The sequence below is a fragment of the Oncorhynchus keta genome, chromosome 3 (genome assembly GCF_023373465.1).
Source record: "Oncorhynchus keta strain PuntledgeMale-10-30-2019 chromosome 3, Oket_V2, whole genome shotgun sequence".
NCBI classification, from domain to species: Eukaryota; Metazoa; Chordata; class Actinopteri; order Salmoniformes; family Salmonidae; genus Oncorhynchus; species Oncorhynchus keta.
In genome coordinates, this window is record NC_068423.1 from 223,564 (window position 1) to 246,417 (window position 22,854).

The 22,854-nt window shown below is 43.7% G+C and overlaps 1 protein-coding gene across 2 annotated transcripts in view; it reads right to left on the bottom strand.

Annotated features, from left to right (window-relative positions):
• Window positions 1-22,854, bottom strand: part of cpn1 (carboxypeptidase N, polypeptide 1) — a 142,186-nt gene that overhangs the window by 75,597 nt on the left and 43,735 nt on the right. For both annotated transcript variants that reach the window (XM_035744510.1, XM_035744491.1), the window contains exon 3: window positions 13,146-13,301. In XM_035744510.1, coding sequence (XP_035600403.1) covers window positions 13,146-13,301 — 156 coding nt within the window. The remainder of the gene's footprint in view (window positions 1-13,145; window positions 13,302-22,854) is intronic.

A 22,854-nucleotide genomic window follows, 5' to 3' on the forward strand; every position in this document is an offset into this window, starting at 1 on the left:
TAGGATGTGAGTACATTGGAGGTAAACCTATGCATTGAGTAATGAAGGGAGAGATAGTCTCTAGAGATGTTTAAATCAGGTGATGTCATTGCATATGTAGGAGGTGGAACAACATGGTTGGTTAATTAAGGCATATTGAGCAGGGCTAGAGGCTCTACAGTGAAATAAGACAGTAATCACAAATCAGGAAGCAAGCAGTTAGCAAGGGCTAGCAGTTAGCAGACCGGGCAGGCAAGCTAGCAGTTAGCAGACCAGGGCCCGACAGTTTAGCAGTTAGCAGACCGGGTTAGCAAGCAAACAGATATAGTGTGGGCTAGAAAGTTAGCCTTTGGGGGGGAGGACGTCGCGATGGGGGTAAGTCTGTTTTTGCCTCTTCATGCGGTGACGTCGATAGACCAGTCGTGGAATTAGTAGGGTTCCAAGTAGCTCTTGGTAGCTAGCAGGCCGATATTGTAGCCCAGGAGTATGCTTCGGTGGTAGTACAGGAGTAAATTGGTGCTAGCCAGGCGTAGTCATCTTAAGAGGGGCATTACTATGTATTAAGGGTTGGACATAGAGAAACTCTTGAATTAACTCTATCAGTAGTTATAATTAACCGTTATACCATGAATTACTATATTAACAATATAATCACATTAGATTTGATTATATTCTCATTCTGAATAGCCGATAAGCTCTGGAGCTGTAAAAACCCAGTCACTCGCAAATGGCTTCAGTTTCACAAATAATTAATTCAAGGTTTTATTTACTAAAATAGGTAGTTAAAAGATACCATATAAAGGCAGGGTACAATGGGATACAACACAATTATTCAGGCGAGAGTATTAAATATGAATGGCTGCTGTACTCAACCAAAATACAAAACTTAAAGCATTGTACTTGGGTCAAATCATTCACTAAACCCTAAACCTCAACTACATCTTGTAATAAATAATGTGGAAATTGAGCAAGTTGAGGTGACTAAACTGTTTGGGGTAACCCTGGAATGTAAACTGTCATGGTCAAAACATATTGATACAACAGTAGTTTGTCACGGTTCATGAATCCACTGCCTCTCTTTCTCTTTTTCTCTCTCTCTCTCTCTCTCTCTCTCTCTCTCTCTCTCTCTCTCTCTCTCTCGTGTTTGTGTGGGCGTGGTTCCCAATCTCGGCCTGATTGTCTGCGCCAGCTGGAACCACTTATCTTCCCTTTATATGTTCTGTAACCAGTGTTTCTTGTTGTCAGATCGTTGTTACTTCCCTGAGGTTGTGTCGTGTGTCTGTGCTCTTCTCTCGCCGCCCTTGTGTGGATTATCTGCTGTGCTCCTTCCTACCCATCCGGACACACTCCCTGGATTTCTCAGCACGCTATCATTGGAAGATGCGCCCTAGTCCCTGGGTCGGATTCCGTCTGAGTACAGTCTGTCTGTCCTGTTGCTGTTGTAAACTGTATTCATTAAACCATCGTTGCTTGCATCTTGCATCCGCCTCTGTATTGTTACAGAACGATCTGACCATACCATGGATGCAGCGAGTTCAACGAGTCTGACCGAATTCATTTCCCGCAGTATCACGAGAATGGATCAACAAGAGGAGAACATCTCCAGCACAGATCGGGCAGTACAAGCCCTTGCGACGCAGGTATCCCAGCTGATCCAACAATTACAACATCTGAGGGGTTCCGCTGCGCCACCTACACCGGCAGTTCAACCCGCCCCGCCAGAGCCGGATTCCCAGCTAGAGCCACGGCTACCGACACCAGAGGGTTATTCAGGTGATCCTGACTATTGCAGAGCCTTTCTTACGAGATGTTCCATGCATTTCTCGTTGCAGCCACGGACCTTCAACCGTGAACAGTCTAAGGTAGCATTCATACTCACACTGCTATCAGGCAAAGCGGCTCTTTGGGGAACGGCGGTGTGGGCGAACCAGGACCCATGCTGCACCTCTTTCCAGACACTCTCCGAGGAGATGAGAAGGGTTTTCGATCGGGCCGTGGCGGGTAGGGAGGCGGCCAGACTACTCGCTGACCTTCGCCAAGGAGACCGTTCAGTATCGGAATACTCCATCCAATTCCGCACTCTGGCCGCAGAGTGTCAGTGGAACGAGGAGGCGCAGTGGGACATGTTCCTGCATGGGCTGGAGGACCGGATCCAGAAGGAGATTTATGTTCTGGACCTTCCCAGGAGTTTAAATGGACTAGTGGAACTAGCCTTGAGGGTCGACGCTCGTCTGAGTCGTATTGGCCGCCGAGCATGCCCTAACAGACCGTATAACGACACGGAGGGCGGGCATGCCAGCGGCGGGAACACGGCCAGTTCAGCCTCCGCTCACGAACCCATGCAGCTGGGAGAGCTCGCCTCCCGGGAAGAGAGGGAGAGGCGGAGATCCCAAGGACTCTGTCTCTACTGTGGTAGAGCGGGCCACTTTATCCACTCCTGCCCGGTAAAAGATCAGGCCCGGTAGTAAACATGAGGCTACTATCGGGTGGTGTCACCACAGAGAAGACCTCATCATCTACTCTCCTCCCGGTAAGACTAAGATGGGCCACCCACACGCACGACACCCAAGCCTTACTGGACTCAGGAGCAGAGGGTAATTTCATGGACTTCAAGCTCGCTCACAAACTCCAGATTCCTATCACCTCACTCACGCACAAGATATCCGTCAACGCTCTCAATGGTCAAGAACTCCCCAACATTTCTCACACCACTGAACCTATCACACTCATCACTTCTGGCAATCACACTGAGACACTATCATTTCTACTCATGGACTCACCCCTTGCACCATTAGTTCTCGGCCACCCTTGGCTCACCCAACACAACCCCAGAGTTGACTGGGGTCATAACTCTATATCCATGTGGAGTAACAAGTGTCTTGAGTCCTGTTTAGTGTCTGCCTGTTCGTCTGTGTCTGATTCTGTGTTTCTAGAGGAGGCAGTGGATTTGTCTAACGTGCCCGTTGAATACCTCGACCTGAAGGAGGTGTTCAGTAAGTCCCGTGCTGCTTCTCTTCCTCCGCATCGTCCCTATGACTGTGCAATAGAATTATTGCCAGGTGAGTCTCCGCCTAAAGGCAAGTTATATTCACTCTCTGTTCCTGAGAGGGAGGCTATGGAGAGATACATCTCTGATTCTCTGGCATCTGGATTCATTCGTCCTTCCTCTTCTCCAGCGGGGGCGGGGTTCTTCTTTGTGGGAAAGAAGGACGGATCTCTGCGTCCTTGCGTTGATTACCGTGGGTTGAATAACATCACAGTGAAGAATACCTATCCCTTACCGTTGATGTCCTCAGCCTTTGAAAGGTTACAGGGAGCATCCGTGTTCACTAAGTTGGATTTACGTAATGCATATCATTTGGTTCGCATAAGGGGGGGGGGGACGAATGGAAGACCGCGTTTAACACCCCCAGAGGGCACTTCGAATATTTGGTCATGCCTTTTGGGCTATCCAACTCCCCAGCGGTTTTCCAGGCACTCGTCAATGACGTGCTGGGAGATATGATTGATCAGTTCATATATGTTTACCTGGATGACATACTGATTTTTTCTTCTTCTCTCCAGGAACACGTTCAGCACGTCAGACGAGTGCTTCAGAGGTTGTTGGAGAATGGACTTTTTGTCAAGACGGAGAAATGCATTTTTCATGCACAATCCGTTCCATTCCTAGGTTACATCGTCTCGACTGAAGGTATTCGCATGGATCCTGACAAGGTTAAGGCTGTGGTGGATTGGCCAAGCCCAGATTCCCGTAAGGCCCTACAGAGGTTTCTGGGATTCGCCAATTTCTACCGGCGTTTCGTTCGCAACTTTAGTCAGATAGTCGCTCCTCTTACCGCCTTAACCTCCCCAGAGTGCCGTTCAGGTGGTCCGATACAGCCGAGGCTGCATTCGCCAAACTCAAGAGCCGCTTTGTTTCGGCTCCCATCCTCATAGCTCCCGATCCCTCGCGTCAGTTCGTAGTAGAGGTGGACGCTTCAGAGGTGGGGGTAGGTGCGGTACTTTCCCAACGTTCCTCTTCTGACGACAAGATGCACCCTTGTGCGTTCCTTTCCCATCGGTTATCACCTGCGGAACGCAACTACGACATTGGCAACAGAGAGTTGTTGGCAGTGAAGTTAGCACTGGAGGAGTGGCGCCATTGGTTAGAGGGTTCGGGGGTACCTTTTATAGTTTGGACCGATCACAAGAATTTGGAATATATCAGAACCGCTAAGCGACTCAACTCCAGACAGGCGCGGTGGGCACTCTTTTTCGGACGTTTTGACTTCTCTCTCTCGTATCGCCCGGGTTCCAAGAATGTCAAACCCGATTCCCTTTCTCGCATTTTTGACCATTCCGAACACCCATCCACTCCCGAGTACATCCTACCCGGGACCCTAGTGGTATCCACACTCACATGGGAGGTTGAATCGAGGGTCAAAACGGCCTTAGAAGGGGTAACGCCTCCGCCCGGTTGCCCGCCTAATCGGTTGTTTGTGCCGGAGGGGTGTCGGTCCGATGTTATTCGGTGGGGCCATTGCTCCAACGTAGCGTGTCATCCAGGAGTCAGCCGCACTAGCTTTTGGTTAAGCAACGCTTTTGGTGGCCACTGATGGCTCGTGACATTCACAGTTTTGTCTTGGCTTGCTCGGTTTGTGCCACTGGGAAGACTTCTAATCGACCCCCAGATGGGTTACTCCAACCGCTGTCGGTCCCTTCGAGACCCTGGTCCCACATCGCGCTAGATTTTGTTACCGGCCTCCCGCCCTCCCAGGGCAAGACGGTGGTGTTGACCGTGGTGGACCGGTTCTCGAAGGCGGCTCATTTTATTCCCTTGCCTAAATTACCATCTGCCAAGGAGACAGCGGTAGCTGTCGTGGATCACGTCTTTCGCTTACATGGCCTGCCGATGGACGTAGTTTCTGACAGGGGGCCCCAATTTGTGTCCAAGTTTTGGCAAGAGTTTTGTAGGTTACTGGGAGCGAGTGTCAGCCTGTCTTCAGGGTTTCATCCCCAGAGCAACGGTCAAACGGAGAGGGCCAACCAAGATTTGGAGAGAGTGTTGCGATGTTTGGTTTCTAAGAATCCCTCTTCCTGGAGTCAACAACTCTCTATGGTTGAGTACGCTCACAATTCGTTGCCAGTGGCAGCTACAGGTCTCTCTCCGTTTGAGTGTAGTTTAGGTTACCAGCCACCTATCTTTCCCAGTACGGAGTCCGAGGTCACTGTTCCTTCCGCTCACGCTTTCATCCAGAGGTGCCGTCACGCATGGAGCAGAGCCCGTGAGACTCTTCTCCGGGTGGGGCGCGCACCAAGGCTAAGGCCGATCGCCACCGGTCGAAGCCTCCGGTATACGTCGTTGGCCAAAGAGTGTGGCTTTCTACTAAGAACATTCCACTCCGATCCGTTTCGAACAAACTTGCCCCCAAATTTATCGGCCCGTTCAGAGTCACCAGGATCATTAGTCCGGTGGCGGTCCGGCTCAAGCTTCCTCCGGCGTATAGGAGAATTCATCCTACCTTTCATGTGTCTAAAATAAAACCTGTGTTTCAGGCACGCATTAACCCGCCGGCCCCGGTTCCCCCGCCGCCACGACTTGTTGATGGGGAACCTACCTTTTCTGTCAATTGTATTTTGGACTCTAGAAGGAGGGGACGCGGATTCCAGTACCTGGTGGACTGGGAGGGTTACGGCCCGGAGGAGAGAAGTTGGGTACCTGCTAGGGACATTCTGGATCACTCCCTTATCGATGATTTCAATCGACAGGTAAATTCGCCTGGGAACGCCAAGAGGCGTTCCTAGGGGGGGGGGGGGTATTGTCACGGTTCATGAATCCACTGCCTCTCTTTCTCTTTCTCTCTCTCTCTCTCTCTCTCTCTCTCTCTCTCTCCCGTGTTTGTGTGGGCGTGGTTCCCAATCTCGGCCTGATTGTCTGCGCCAGCTGGAACCACTTATCTTCCCTTTATATGTTCTGTAACCAGTGTTTCTTGTTGTCAGATCGTTGTTACTTCCCTGAGGTTGTGTCGTGTGTCTGTGCTCTTCTCTCGCCGCCCTTGTGTGGATTATCTGCTGTGCTCCTTCCTACCCATCCGGACACACTCCCCTGGATTTCTCAGCACGCTATCATTGGAAGATGCGCCCTAGTCCCTGGGTCGGATTCCGTCTGAGTACAGTCTGTCTGTCCTGTTGCTGTTGTAAACTGTATTCATTAAACCATCGTTGCTTGCATCTTGCATCCGCCTCTGTATTGTTACATAGTTAAGATGGGGAGAAATCTGTCCATAATAAAGCGCTGCTCTGCCCTCTTAACACTATCGACAAGGCAGGTCCTACAGGTCCTAGTTTTGTCGCACCTAGACTACTGTTCAGTAGTGCGTTCAGGAGCCACAAAGAGGGACTTAGTAAAATTGCAGTTGGCTCAGAACAGTGCAGTATGGCTGTCCTTTAAAAGTACACAGACATGCATGTCAATCTGTCATGGCTCAAAGTGGAAGAGAGATAGACTTCATCACTACTTGTTTTTGTAAGAGGTGTAAGCTGAATGTACCGAGCTGTCTGTTTGAAGTACTTGCACACAGCTTGGGCACCCATGCATACCCCACAAGACATACCACCAAAGGTCTCTTCACAGTCTCCAAGTCCAGAACAGACTATGGGAAGCGCACAGTACTAGATAGAGACATGACTACATGGAACTCTATTCCAAATCAGGTAACTGATGCAAGCAGTAGAATCAGATTTTTTTTAAACGTTAAAAAATACACCTTATGGAACAATGGGGACTGTGAAGAGACACACAAAGGTACAGACAGATGTATACGCATACATTGTGATATTGTTGTCTGGTGGTGTTGAACATTTTGTATTGTAGTGGTGTAATAATGTTATATGATGTACTGTTTTATCTTTAGTTTTTTTTGTAATATAAGTTGGATTACGTTTGGATGGGATGAAGCCATGATAGAGCCGGGAAAAAGGCAGTGTTGTCCGGGAAAGCAAAGTCTATGAGAGCTCTTCTAAGCAGTAAATTCTTCCTCTGATCCCAGCTGGGATGGATTGCGAATTCAGTCATTTAGTCTTTAATGCAAACAGTGAGTTTCACAGGATAATTTCTGTGATGATTGCTTCTGTCTGAGTAGGATAGGAAAAGTACATAAGTGTTTTGTCGATAGGAGTTTGGTTTCCAAGGAGAGTTAGGTCATTCGTTCCTCATGGCATGGCCGCACCCCGAAGAAACTTGATCCGCCGTCTGTTAGCAAGTCCCGTAATTTATAGAGATACTCACAGAGGACGGGTCAACATGTTTCAAGCAAACCACCATAGTCCCTGTGGCTAAGAACACTAAGGTAACCTGCCTAAATTATTACCAACCCGTAGCACTCACATCTGTAGCCATGAAGTGCTTTGAAAGGCAGGTCATGGCTCACATCAACGCCATTATCCCAGAAACCCAACACGCCCTCCAATTTGCATACCGCCTCAACAGATACACAGATGATGCTATCTTTATTTCAGTCCACACTGCCCTTTCCCACCTGGACAAAAGGAAGACCTATGTGAGAATGCACTATGTGAGAATTGACTACAGCTCAGAGTTCAACACCATATTGCCCTCAAACCTCCTCACCAAGCTAAGGACCCTGGGACTAAACACCTCAACTCCCTCTGCAACTGGATCCCTCTGCAACTGGTGGTAAGGGTAGGTAACAACACATATGCCACTCTGATCCTCAACACGGGTGCTCCTCAAGGGTGCTTGCTCAGTTCCCCCCTGTACTCCCTGGTCACCCTTTATTGCACGGCCAGGTACAACTCCAACACCATCATTAAGTTTGCTGATGACACAACAGTGGTAGGCCTGATCACCAACAACGACGAGACCGCATATGGGGAGGAGGTCAGAGACCTGGCCGTGTGGGGCCAGGACAACAACCTCTCCCTCAATGTGATCAAGACTAAGGAGATGATTGTGGACTACAGGAAAAGGAGGACAGAGCACCCCCCATTCTCAATGATGGGGCTGTAGTGGAGCAGGTTGAGAGCTTCAAGTTCCTTGGTGTCCACATCACCAACAAACTAACATGGTCCAATCAAACTAAGAGAGTTGTGAAGAGGGCACGACAAAAGCGATTCCCCCTCAGGAGACTGAAAAAGGTTCTACAGCTGCACCATCCAAGATCATCCTGACAAGGCACCACAGAGGGTAGTGAGTACAGCCCAGTACATCACTGGGGCCAAGCTTCCTGCCATCCAGGACCTCTATACCAGGCGGTGTCAGAGGAAGGCAAAGACTCCAGCCACCCTAGTCATAAAGTGATCTCTCTGCTACCGCATGTCGAATCCAAGTGGAAATACATCCACAGGTACACCTCCAATTGACTCAACTGATGTAAATTGGCCTATCAGAAGCTTCTAAAGCCATGATATCATTTTCTGGAATTTTCCAAGCTGTTTAAAGGCACAGTCAACTTAGTGTATGTAAACGTCTGACCCATTGGAATTGTGATACTGTGAATTATAAGTTAAATAATCTGTCTGCAAACAATTGTTGGAAAAATTACTTACAAAGTAGATGTCCTAACCGACTTGCCAAAACAATAGTTTGTTAACAAGACATTTGTGGAGTGGTTGAAACACTTAGGTTGCCGTCACTACCAATACCACTACTACTATTATTTCACAACGATAAATAGTTTATGACTTGCAAGCATGCACATTTCCTTCAGGAAATGTCAATTTATTCCCCTGATATTATTTGATTTTCTTTTAGCTATGAACACAAAACCAACATTTAAATGTGCAGATCGCCCCAACTTAGACTGCTTGAGAATTTGGGGGGATATCATTTATACTTTTTGAACGACAACAATATTTAAAATGAATACCAAAGCTTTTCAATGGCAATAAAAAGGGTCATACACTTCAATAGACAAACATCAACAATTCTAGAAAAGTCTCCTTTTGAACTATTGAAGCTATCAACACCAAATTACATTTGTGCAAACTGTGCAAACTGACCCAATTTAGATAGTAGCAAAAATCTGTATGCAAGCTATGTATACTTTTTGAACTATAACCCATTTACATGTGCTACAATACAAACTTTAAAACATTTAGGCTATCCTAACCTCAAATTCTTTAAATGAACTTTCAAAGCAGAATTGCTTTCCCATTGTTGCTTAACTACAGTGTACGATGTATTTATTTATTTTTAGCTCTGAGTCGCTACGTTTATCCAATGTAAAAAAAAATAGACTGTGTGTTCACAGTTTTGTTCAGGAATATGGAGGATTTATGTAGAAAAGATGAGAAAAATGTTTGATTTAACATGTATGGTCTATCAAATCTAAATGAATTTGAGTGACATCTCCATCAATACCCACATAAAGAACACAACCAGTGCAGCCTTTTTTATTTAATACCGAAGGAGTGGAGGGGTTCTACTAAACTAACAAATGGAATTGTTTTAAGACGGTCATACCAAGGATTATTTAGCTATTTGATTTGGAATTTTAGGACTCTTTTTGGTCTAAATATATATATAATATATACATTTGTTTTTAAACTACCTTCAGACGAGTCTTGCAAGGCTTCTGGGCGTCCTAGAGATGTACATGTTCTTGAGAGTCTCTCCTTTCCATAGAGAGGTCATAGTGTGTAACACACAAACTGTTTGGACGCTACAGACGGAAGTTGGGAGATTGGTGTTACCGATTTCAGATGAGTTCTGTGACGCTTGTGGTTGTAAAGTAAAACCGAAAACACCATCGTGTCTGTGAGAGTCTAATCTTTCCATTAAGTTGTCATATTAGTTTGTAAGCCAAAAGGCAGCGATAATACAGATTTTGTTCTGACAAACAAAGCTAAATTCTGCCACCTTCCACCGTAGATGTGGAAGGCCGCCATTGGCGGATGCGGAGGACTGAGACGCAGCCCATGCAAAAAAAAGTCTGATGGATTTTGATGGGGACTTTTTAATCTTACTTTTATTTACTGATGCAGACAAATGAATCCATGCCTTTATTACATCCTATCTAGACTACTATAAGGCTCTTCTATCAGGTTGTAACGCTACCAATCTGAAACATCTCCAACTCGTACAAAATGCTGCCGACCAGGAAACAAAAAGTTTGAACAGTCTCCAATACAAAACATACAAAGCTTTACACGGCCAAGCTCCCAAATACCTTAAAGACATGCCAATACAACTGCACGCCAGCCTTCTTGCCATTCTGCAAATATAAAAACAAAAAACAAAGCTGGCGTCCCTTCTCCTACAGAGCACCAAACCTTATGAACAGCCAGTCAATCCACTTAGTCTCAATGTTTAAATCTAGACTAAAAACACACCTTTAGTATTTTATATTTGCTTTTTATCTCTGTGTCCTTGCTTACTTAACTGCCTGCTTTTCCCAACTATACCCAGCTTGGGGTACTAAAAGGCCCCCAGTCCACCCATTGATCCATCCACATGAGTGCCTGGCTGCTTCTCTTATGATCAAGGATTTATACTCCGGAATCCATCCATCCTACCCTTTGATCCCTCCACCTTTCCTCCTGGCTGTCACTGCACTGACTGTCACAGTTTCACTCCTGCTCTACTTCACCAATCAGTGCTAGTTGTTTACATGCATGATGGACAGACAAGTATACCCTATGGCGCAAGATGCAACAGAAATTCTGGGGTAGGTAGAGAGCGTGAGAGGGTTGAGGAGGAGGCTTGAAGCACTGGGCATCTTGTTATGACATGGATTATACTGAACAAAAATATAAACGCAATATGCTACAATTTTCAAATATTTGACTGAGTTACAGTTCATACAGTGGTTTCTCCTTTAAAAATGGCGGGACTTAGAGGTAATTTGTGGTCTAGTACGGTACCCTGCGTCACCACTTCATTGCTCCAGTACACGTTCCCGCATTTTTTATATGTTCATAATTAATAGGCTGACAAATTACTTTTAGCTACAGAATCTTACCCTGTGCATTTCCATCTCTTCCACTCTGTCCTTCATTTCTTTCTCCAGCACCCAGAAAGAGGGCCTGTCAACAGTTTAATTAAATATGTTTTGTTGTGAAAACGTTACTATCGATGTTCCCGAACAGATTTCACTTGGCTTTCCAAATTAAGCACTGGGTAGCTGCAGGAACAGGGTTGGAGAGCCGGTTTGGGTGGAATAAAGCCCGAATTAAAAGTACGTATCTCAGAGCATCATAGCACCATTAGGTGTAAAAACTTTACTTATCCAGTTGCGGCCCACTTCTTGGAGGCAGGCCACTTGATTTCGTCTCTGTGTTATATTGGCATCGAACATGTCACCCTCCCTAGGAGAGGGGGTGACCTTGATAATTTATTATTAAAACGAGAGGCTGCCTGGATCTTTAATTTAAAGACCCTTGCGCCCTTCGGTCTCAACGTAGACTTTGATCTGAAGCCATTCTTGTGATTATTGTGACTTTGCCATTGTAATTGTGTGTAAACTTGTATAGTCAAATTAATCTATGATCGTATGCTATCCATTTGTTTGTATACTGTTCTTTGTATGACATTTTAATATTTGATTATTAACCAATGATATTAGGCCACTCCTGGCCATGATTACAGACACCTGTGTATTTTGACACTATATAAACGAGTCATCCCACAGTGTTTATGATTATACCCTGATGAAGACAGCTTGGCTGTTGGTTTTCATGTTTGCGCATCTTGTCGGTTGATATGAATCTGATGTATCTGTGTGCTAAAGGTGTAGCCCAGCAACATGAAAGGCCAGGTGATTGTAGTGTTAATAGCATCATAGGTTTGATTGTGTGATAATATAAATGTTTTCTAATATGTGGAAATTTACAATTTTTACACAACTCTCCTCTTTTTTCCTAGCAGTTATCCATTGCAGACTGGTTGATGGATTAGGCTAGTCAATGACTGGCAAGGACCTTCACTTCTCTTGCATTTCTGCTCTCGGCCTATTGCCACAGTGAGTAATCACAACATACCTCACACTACACACTGTAGTATTAAACAGGAATTTACCACAACAAGCAACCTGTAACAAAACTTTCCTAATAACAACACACACAACAGTCACAGTGCCTGCTCTATCTGAGTTAAATGTAAAAAAAAAAATATTGATTTCACAGGTTAAAAAAATAACAAAAAGGAACTCAAGTCAGCAAAAAAAGAAACATTTTCAGGACCCTGCCTTTCAAAGATAATTCGTAAAAATCCAAGTAACTTCACAGATTTTCATTGTAAAGGGTTTAGGAGGATATATTGTCAAAGGAATGAGCGTTACACCGAGGCCTGTACTCTGGAGCGGGATCAATTTGGAGGTGGAGGGTCCATCATGGTCTGGGGCGGTGTGTCACAGTATCATCGGACTGAGCTTGTTGTCATTTCAGGCAATCTCAACGCTGTACTTTACAGGGAATACATCCTCCTCCCTCATGTGGTACCCTTCCTGCAGGCTCATCCTGACATGAACCTCCAGCATAAAAAGGCCACCAGCCATACTGCTCATTCTGTGCAAGACATGAATGTCTGTGTTCTGCCATGGCCAGCGAACAGCCCGGATCTCAATCCCATTGAGCACGCCTGAGGATCGGAGGGTGAGGGCTAAGGCTATTCCCCCCAGAAATGTCCAGGAACTTGCAGGTGCCTTGGTGGAAGAGTGGGGTAACATCTCTCGGCAAGAACTGGAAAATCTGGTGCAGTCCATGAGAAGGAGATGCACTGCAGTACTTAATGCAGCTGGTGGCCACACCAGATACTGACTGTTACTTTTGATTTTGACCCCCCCCCCTTTGTTCTGGGACACATAATTCCATTTCTGTTAGTCACATGTCTGTGGAACTTGTTCAGTTCATGTCTCAGTTGATGAATCGTGTTATGTTCATACAAATATTTACACATGTTCAGTTTGCTGAAAATAAATGCAGTTGACAGTGACAGGACATTTCTTTTTTTGCTAAGTTTATATAAACCGTGACTTTGTTGGGGTTCAAACCGGTTCAGAATTTTATTTTGCTTGTCGGAACAGTGGAGAAAGAGTGTAAAAAACATAGTGGTTCTGTTCAGAAAGAAACTGTTGGAAAGACTTTTGGGTTTCAATCCCCGGTCTTAACCCCATGTATTCTTCTTGTACTTGGTCTTGTGGTTGATCTGCAGGGCTGTCTGTACATACCTGATGCTCCCAGTTATCAGGTAGGGGCAGGTGATGGTTCCGACCATTAGTCTTCTCGTAGTAGTACATGAGAGCGTTCAGGTCTGGAAAATTCCGGTTCAGGTCCACCTCCCTGGAGTTGCCTCGCCCAACTAGATAGCCATTGAACTCAGGACCCTGATGGACAAACATAAGAAAAATTCTATGAGGTTACACTATATCTAAAATTCCTATTTCAACCGATGTTCCCCTGGTAACAGTGATTACCTTCACTAGCGGAGGGGGCACTATTTTCATCTCCGGATGAAAAGCGTGCCCAAAGTAAACTGCCTGCTACTTAGGCCCAGAAGCTAGGATATGCATATAAGTGGTAGATTTGGATAGAAAACACACTAAAGTTTCCAAAACTGTTACAATAATGTATGTGAGTAAAACAGAACTGATTTGGCAGGCGAAAACCTGAGAAGAATCCATCCAGGAAGTGGGATTTTTTTATGTTTGTAGTTTTCTATTGTATGCCATTACAGTGTCCATTGACTTAGGTCTCAAATTGCACTTCCTATAGCTTCCACTAGATGTCAACAGTATTTAGAAATTGTTTCATGCCTGTATTCTGAAAAATGAGAGAGTAAGACCACTCTGAATGAGTGGACCCTACAGTGTCCCAGAGGTTTTTCATGCGCGCGACCGAGAGTGTGCCTTTCTTGTTGCATTTAGAACATAAACATTTTAAGCCATACACACCAGAAAAGCTGGTGAAACCCTATTGTATTTGTTGGCGTACACTATTAGGGGTTCAGCAGTGAAGCTGGTGAAACCGTATTGTATTTATGGGATTCTGTAAAATGATGCACAAAAACAACTTGGTCAAATGGTTGCGTTATAAACAGACTTTGAATTCAAAAGGTCAGCCGACTTCTCTACTCAACCTAGAGTCTTGGAATTTGGTACATATGTTTACCGAAAGGAACAAATTTGCCTCTTGGACCAATGACGTCACAGTGATGGATTATCTCTTTTGAAAATAGTAAAAAATTCTTCTACATTTTTAAACAACATCTCCTCAGATACCACTAAACCAATTTATCCCAAACTTGCTGTACAGCATCTATAGACCAAGATAATGAAATGTATTATACATGAAGTTGATATCTTAAACGTCATAGCAGCTGTGAGCCAATAAATTTGAGTGAGTTTGTGCCTGACAATTCAAGACACTCTTGGAGGGAATAGAGCCCCCTGCTGGCCATGCATTTCAATAATCTAAAGTGTTTCCTGAAGTGTGCACAGATCCACTACCCACATGGATTGAAAAGTATAACATTGGTGTGAGTACCAGAGATGGAGTCAAGACCGGACCCCTTTAGATCTAGACCAAGACTAGATTTTCTCAGACCAGACCATGGACAAGTGGGTCGAGACCATGACCAGACAGACCAAGACCAGTTTAAATGGGTCAAAATAAGATCCAGTGGAGTAATTTTATTTATATGTTATTTTTTAATATTTTATTTAACTAGGCATGTCAGTTAAGACAAAATCTTATTTACAATGATAGCCTAGGAACAGTGGATTAACTGCCTTGTTCAGGGGCAAAATGACAGATTTTTACCTTGTCAGCTCAGAGATTTGATTTAGCAATCTTTCGGTTACTGGCCCAATGCTCTAACCACTAGGCTACCTGCCGCTCTTTGAGTAAAGTATAGCTCTGTACAGTACAGTTCAGTACAATATAGTTCAGCTCAGTAAACTATAATTCAGTACAGTATAGTACAGTAAGGTACATTACAATAATGTACAGTTCAGTACAGTATAGCTCAGTACAGTGTAGCTCAGTACAGTACAGTTCATTACAGTATAGTTCAGTACAGTAGAGTTCAGTACAGCACAGTACAGTTCTGTACAGTACATTACAGAGCAGTAAAGGACATTACAGTACAAAGCACATTATAGTAAAGTATAGTACATTATAGAGGTCTATGTTTGAGCCAAATATACACCTATGTTTGTGCTCTTTGAGGGTTGGAGCCAATTGCAGGCTCTGCATGTCAATAACCTACACTTTTTCCTGAAGTGTCCATCATCCATATGGTGGTCCTCTGTGGCTCAGTTGTTAGAGCATAGCGCTTGCAGTTCCAGGATAGTGGGTCTGAATCCCACGTCCACCCGAATGTATCCACAAATGACTGTAAGTTGCGTTGGATAAAATAGAAAATACATATTATAAGATTTGTGTAAGATTTGTGCAAGAAATTTGAGTCAAGACTGGAACCAGCAATTAATACATGCATGCTGTTCCATAGTGTTCAACCCTGATTTTTGCCACGGCTCAGAGGGTTAGTGATTTAGTCTTGAAATACATGCCAACCCATGACGGCCTGGGTTCAAATCCTATCAAGACCTACTGCCTCTTTCAGATAGACATCACTAAACAGTGAGGGATTGTTGTTGTACTTGAACCAAATTGTATGACTTGTAAAATAAGGCGTAATGTTTGAGAAACTATAAAGCAGGAAACGGTCGGAAAGGCAAAAAGGGTGAAATGGTCGAAAAGCTTCAAACCAAGACCAGTTTAAATGGGGAAAATGCAGCATGCAGAAACTACTCTTCCTGGGTTCCATATAAAACGTACATGACAAAATACAGAATAGTAATAAACAAGAACAACATAAGATATTACGTTAAAATAAAATGTAAATAGGAGTTACACACTGAGTGTACACAACATTAGTAACACCTTTCACCACCCTTTGCCATCAGAATAGCCTCAATTCATTGGACCATGGAGGCTACAAGGTATCGAAAGCATTCCAGAGGGATGCTGGCCCATGATGACTACAATGCTTCCCACAGTTGTGTCAAGTTGGCTGGATGTCCTTTGGGTGGTGGACCATTCTTGATGCACACAGCAAACAGTTGAATGTGAAACAAACAAAGGACGAACAGTCTGACATATTATTGTTCTCTCTTGTCCTTTCTCTTCCCGTCATTGCATTAAGTCCTTCCCATGCTTGTCTTGGATTGCCAGTACAGAACCTCTGCTCCTTTTTTGCTTTCCATATTTTTGACCTGAATTCATTTTCTTTCTCCTTTACAGCATCAGTATCTCCTTTCAGGAATGCAAACATCCTTTCATTGAGGCACATTTTCAAGTCCTTAGACATCCAGGGCTTGTTGTTGGGAAATATTAAGACAGTTTTCGTGTTAATGTCAGTATCCTCACAGAACTGGATATATGAGGTAATGCTGTCTGTCAACTCGTGGGGATCCCTGAGTCAAAGACCACCTCCCAGTCTGTGACGTCAAAGCAATTACCTGAATGGATTTCTACAGGTTTTTCACGTTTCACCTGTTGCCTGTATCTCAGTAGGAGATTGATAGCGTTATGGTCTGTTTTCCCGATGGGTGCTCTGCATACTGCCTTGTATGCGTCCTCTACGTTGCCATAACAGGATGTGAGTTGGACAGGTGACGTACTGTTGCAGAGTGGGGAGGTGCGCGGAGAGGGAGAGCATCTTAAAATTCCCAAGCACAAATACTGACTGGCTGGTCAGTTGATCGTGAAAGTGCAGCACTGAAACAGTCTGTAATCCTGTCAGCAGCTTTCCATATTGATAGGTCCAGGCACATAGACCAGAATAATGGTAATTTGTCCAAACATGCATGGTAGATAGAATAGCCTGAACGATACAACGAGAATCACAAGTATTATCTACAAAGATGCATAGCACCATATTTGCAAATAAATTCATCAAAAATCCTACAATGTGATTTTCTGGATTTTTTTCTAATTTTGTCTGTCATAGTTGAAGTGTACCTATGATGAAAATTACAGGCCTCTTTCGTATTTTTAAGTGGGAGAACTTGCACAATTGGTGGCTGACTAAATACTTTTTTGCCCCACTGTATAGGTAATTTGGTGCCAGATAAGCAGCGTTTTGAATGTTTTTCACAAAATCCATCATGGTGGACTTTATGGGCTCTTGAAGCAAATTTGTTCCTTGTGAGGAGAGGGACCTATGTACCAATTTCTAGGACAATAGCTCACATGTGGTGAAGGGCATGAGCTTTTCAATTGTCAAATTTCAATCACTTATTATAGCACCACCATGTGGCTAATTCACATGTCATCTAAAGCAGGGAATAGCTAAACTCAAACATTGTTTACATATTGAGCCATATGTTCTCTATTTACAATGATACCAATAGACAATGTATATCAGGCAAACAATGAACCAGATTTTGTCTTTTACGTGCTGACATATAAAACTGTTAAGTGCAAATCTAACCCTTTTAGGTACCATATGAACATAAGGTGACAACAATTAGGCTGCAGGAGATGAGCATTACAGGAACATTTTATTAGGTTAATTTTATTTTATTTAATTCATTTTACCAATGTTGCTTGCTAAATTAATGCAGTTGTTCCCATAGATAGACAGTACATGGTTGCTCTATGAATCACTGACCCTGGATAAGCTAGCAACTGGGCTAACCTTTTAGGTCAATAATATGTGACCAACCGGCTCAAATCTGTCTTGTGTTTTTACATTTGATAAAAGTAGAGACTAAGAGCTACAAAATGGTATATCATATACTGCATTCTTGAGGAGTAATGGGAAAGTAATTCTGCTTTGAAAGTTGATAAACTTGTAAACTGACTATTGAGAAAATGGCCTTTGAATGTTTTAGTACCTGGTGGAGAGCTCTCCTTTGTCACCACCACTCAGCATTGTTCACACCCTTTTAAGCCAGCCCCACACATCTCTTTAAGGATTCACATGTGAGGTAATGTGCTAAACAGTGAGTAGTGTAGTAAAGATTAAGACTAAAAGTGGTAAAAGTATAGTCTACAATAAGGAAAAATTCCAGGTAAACAGAAAGTGTCCAGATAAAAATATTTTATACATTTTAGATGACGCTTACTCAGACACCCTTGTCTAAATTGATGAGTCAGGTGAGATAAATGCTATAACCACCACATCTTGCCAAGTGGATGGGTCTCTACAGAAGGTGTAAACAGTACAGCCAAATGGTTACTTGCATAGTAGCAATATCAAATATTTATAGTGTAAATATAAATAAAATACTATACAGTATGTAGAAGAACAATATCAATAACAACATCAGTGATAGATGAGATAGATATGCATACAATCAGGGGTAAAGTGGCTGAGTAGCAGTCCGTCCGAACCACGCATGAAAAAGGGAATCTATATTTGGAGAGCCTGTTTCGGTCCTGCCCTTGACTGTGATGCGGGCATGTGAAATCCAAAGCCTCATTGTCGCAAAACTCCCTGATCTTCTCATAGACATACGTTTGTCTAGCTCTGTCCAGTCCAGGTGGTGCATGTACAGGCAGATGATCTATGGGAGGGAGGATGTCAGCGTTGCACAGCAAAGACTCCTTGGCGACAGCAACACCAGGCTCCAGAACATTCAAGCTGTAAAACAGGAAATAACAAAAATAATTTAAAAGACATTACATCCTTGCACAACATCAATTCACCTCCTAAGTTTAGATAAGAAGAATAACCTCATACAATGCTATGACAATTATATTCACCTGAAGTGCTGAGTCAGGTGTTGTTGCCAGCCATAGCTTTCTACCAGCACCGTACCATCCTCTTTTTTTGAATCCAAGATGGTGCAGCAGTTGGACGTGTGTTTGTCTTGTCCCATCTTGTCCCATGTAAATAGTCGATCTCATCATTTTTTCTGTATATATTTTAATCTCACTTTCCACCTACAATCTAAATATACTTTCCTGCAACATGCACCACCCAGTGTGGTACGGACCTGCAATTTTTATACGTTATAACTAGAACCTCCATCAGAAGCTAGCCAGCTAATTAGCTACTAGCTTGTAGTCACTGTTAGCCACGGCTAGCGGTCTACACCTTTAGCTCGGTCACCGGCCAGATGTAGCTCAGTCAATACCTGCCAGTCTGCACAGCGCGATATTTGACTGCTTTTCTCCACCACATCACTGGATTCCTGACGCAAGCTCTGGGCCAGTACACCTGATCATCGCAGCTAGCTAGCTGCAATCCAGTGGATACTGCTGGCTAATGCCTCTGTCCCGAAGCAAGCACCAGTTAGTCTTGAGCTAGGCCCATCTCCTGGCTAGCCGAAGAGGTATACCCACTAATTCGTGGGCTACAAATCCTCTTTCACCAATTGGCCTGGATCCTTTATTGCCGACACGGAGCCCCGCCAATCAATCACGACTGGTCTGCTAACATAATCGTCCGATGTGGTTTCAACAGGCTTTTCCGTTGCGTTGTCACTGAAGACCCATCTGCTAGCCCCGGCCCGCTAGCTTTCTGAACGCCATGCCTCCCGCTCGCCTAGCATAGTAGCGACTACCGAACGGCTCCTGGACCTATTGCTTCTCATTGGATCCTATGATCACTCGGCTACACATGCCTTTCTCTAATGTCAATATGCCTTGTCTTCTGCTGTTCCGGTTAGTTACAGTTTATTTTACTGTAGAGCCAGCTCAACATGCCTTAGATAGCTCTTTTGTCACACACCCCACACATGGGGAGACCTCACCTGGCTTAGCTGGTGTCTCCAGAGATGCAAGCTCTCTCATCGTCACTCAATGCCTAGGTTTACCCCCACTGTACTCACATCCTACCATACCCTTGTCTGTACATTATGCCGTGAATCTATTCTACCACGCCCAGAAATATGTCCCTTTTATTCTCTGTTCCCAACGCACTAGACCAGTACTTATAGCCTTTAGCCGTACCCTTATCCTACTCCTCCTCTGTTCCTCTGGGGATGTAGATATTAACCATAGTCGGTGAAGAAATGGTGCATGTAGTTGATGACTGCCTGTGCATTGTCCGTGCTGGATGACATGCCTTCATCAATCAAGTAGTTGACTTGTTGTGGCTTTCCTTCACAGCAGACACCAAACAAGTAGATGGGATCTGGCTGCATAGAGTCAGAAGAATAGTGCACCTGCAAAAACAAAATAACATTAAGATAAATTAAAATGAACTGTCACACCCCTGTCCGTCTGTCTTTACAGAGCTCGAAAAACATTTGCCTGCTTCCCATAGATGTATATTTTATATTTTGTGTGTGTGTGTGTGTGTGTGTGTGTGTATCTATCCATCTATGTCCTTAATCAGTATAAAATAGGACATTTTGCTTACTTGTTGAGCAAAATCAAAGCTGTAAAGCATTCCTGATGTCTTTGCTTACTGATTCAGTAGTGCCCCCAGAGACAACTGCAGGTCTTGACAGGTTGACATCTTCTGGTTGACAGACCGCTCACTCTGAACAAGTGCTTGCTTGGGCCAGCTCTCTTTTTGATGGGAGGCATTAGACCATTCTCCTTTTATGACTGGTGGAAGAGAGTCAGGCGTGTTCTACTGATGCTGAAAGACAGATTCCAGATACAAATATTGTTGCATTGTTATACAATAGATATCCGTAATCACCATCAGACACACCTGGCTAACTTGATAGGTCATGTAATCATCTGGCGAAGTGGAATCTTCTGTTTAGACTTGTAGCTAGCTAGCTAGCTAAACAATGAACCATAATCCCAATCCATAGAGTACTACCAATACAAACAGATTGTCATTGCTAGGTTCAGTGTTAGCTAGCTAACATTAGGCTGTAACTAGCAATGCAAATGGCTTTCTGAGATAATATTACTCCACAGCGAGCCAGCCATCTTACATCAGCTAGCTAACAGTACACTTTAACTTGGGGTATTTTGTTTAGACATGGAGCGAGCTAGCTAGCTAGCTAAACAATGAAATACAAACTGATTGTCATAGCTTGCTAAAGTTAACCAAATAAATTCAATATTAGCTAGTTAGCTAGCTAACATTAGGCTATAACTAGCAATGCAAATGAATTTCTGAGATAACATTATTCCACAGATCATACACATAATGTTAGCTAGTGAGCCAGCCACATAATGTCAGCTAACCAACTAACAGTAAACTTCAACTTGCAATGAAAACAACTTCGACAAAATTAGAAACGTATAATATCTTAAACTAGACTCTTACCCATATACATGGAAGAACGCATCACAGCAGACGGCAACCCCTTTCATTAACTAAGACGTCCGGTGTCATTTCCGTTTTGTTTGAACAGCTTGCTTGGCACGTTGTGTCAAGTCACTGTGGTTCACATCATCTAATTCATTTTCAGATTCAGAGAGAGCCAGCATGGTACGATCGTCCTCCTGATAGTAGTACATCACAACTTTTTCCAAAGGACCCTTGTCGATAAATTCAGGGCAGCAATGTTATTAAGAGCAGTAGCAACACATTTGCAGTTCTCCATGGCTAACATTGAATCTGTAGAAATAACTGCAGTATTATCTACTCATAACGAGAAGTTAATTTTATAGACAGAAGATGCTATACACAGCAGACCAATCCGAAACTCATCTCTCGGCATGTCCAGCCCATTTATATCTCAGTCAATGATGGCTAGTAGGAAGGTTCATGTCTTTTTCTAGGCTTGTAATTTAACAACTTTATTTGTATTTATTGATGGCATACAAGTTTTTTATTAAGGCACACGAAAGTTCAAATGTTCAAGAAGGCATTTCTGCCCAAAAATGCATTTTGATTTTAAAAAATGTAAATAAATATTCAAACGCCTCTCCTGTGAAGTCATGACTTGCGACATAGACTTGAATTCATAAACGAGTCAAATTGTGGTCAGTGGTTTAAATTAATAGTTGTGGTCATTAGTTGTGCTGTTGTGGTCAGGTGTCGTGTTGTTGTGATCAGTAGTTGTGTGGTTGTGGTCAGTAATTGTGGTTCTTAGTTGTGGTCAATAGTTGTGTGGTTGTGGTCAGTAGTTGTGTGGTTGTAGTCAGTAGTTGTGGTCAGTGATTGTGATTATTTGTTGTGATCAGTAGTTGTGTGGTTGTGGTGATTAGTTGTGGTCAGGAATTGTGGTCAGTAGTTATGTTCAGTAGTTGTGTGGACGTGGTCCGTAGATGTGGTTGTAAGTTGTGGTCAGTAGTTGTGTGGTTCTGGTTAGTAGTTGTGGTCAGGAGTTGTGGTCAGTATTTCTGGTCAGTAGTTGTGTAATTGTGTGGTTGTGGTCATTAGTTGTGGTCAGTAGTGGTGGGCAGTAGTCGTGTGGATTTGGTCAGTAGTTAGTTATATTGTTGTGGCCAGTAGTTGTGTGGATGTGGTTAGTAGTTGTGGCCAGGAGTTGTGGTCAGTATTTGTGGTCAGTAGTTGTGTGGTTGTGGTCAGTAGATGTGTAGTTGTGGTCAGTAGTTATGTGCTAGTGGTTAGTAGTTGTGGTCAGTAGTCTGCCACTGGCACAGTCAGTATAGTAAGCTCAGCTTTCCCCATTGAGGCCACTCAGCTTTCCCTATTCTGTGCCTCGATATAGGTCGGGCAAAACTAAATATAGCCATGTTCACCTTAGCAATCTCACTAGAATAGGGCCCTCATCCATTCCTCTTATTATTGAAAAAGATTGCGATTTCTCACATCTCAAAATAGGGCTACTTAATGTTAGATCCCTCACTTCCAAGGCAGTCATAGTCAATGAACTAATCACTGATCATAATCTTGATGTGATTGGCCTGACTGAAACATGGCTCAAACCTGATGAAACTACTATGTTAAATGAGGCCTCTCCTCCTAGTTACACCATGCATACCCCACAAGACATTCCACAAGAGGTCTCTTCACAGTCCCCAAGTCCAGAACAAACTATGGTTGGT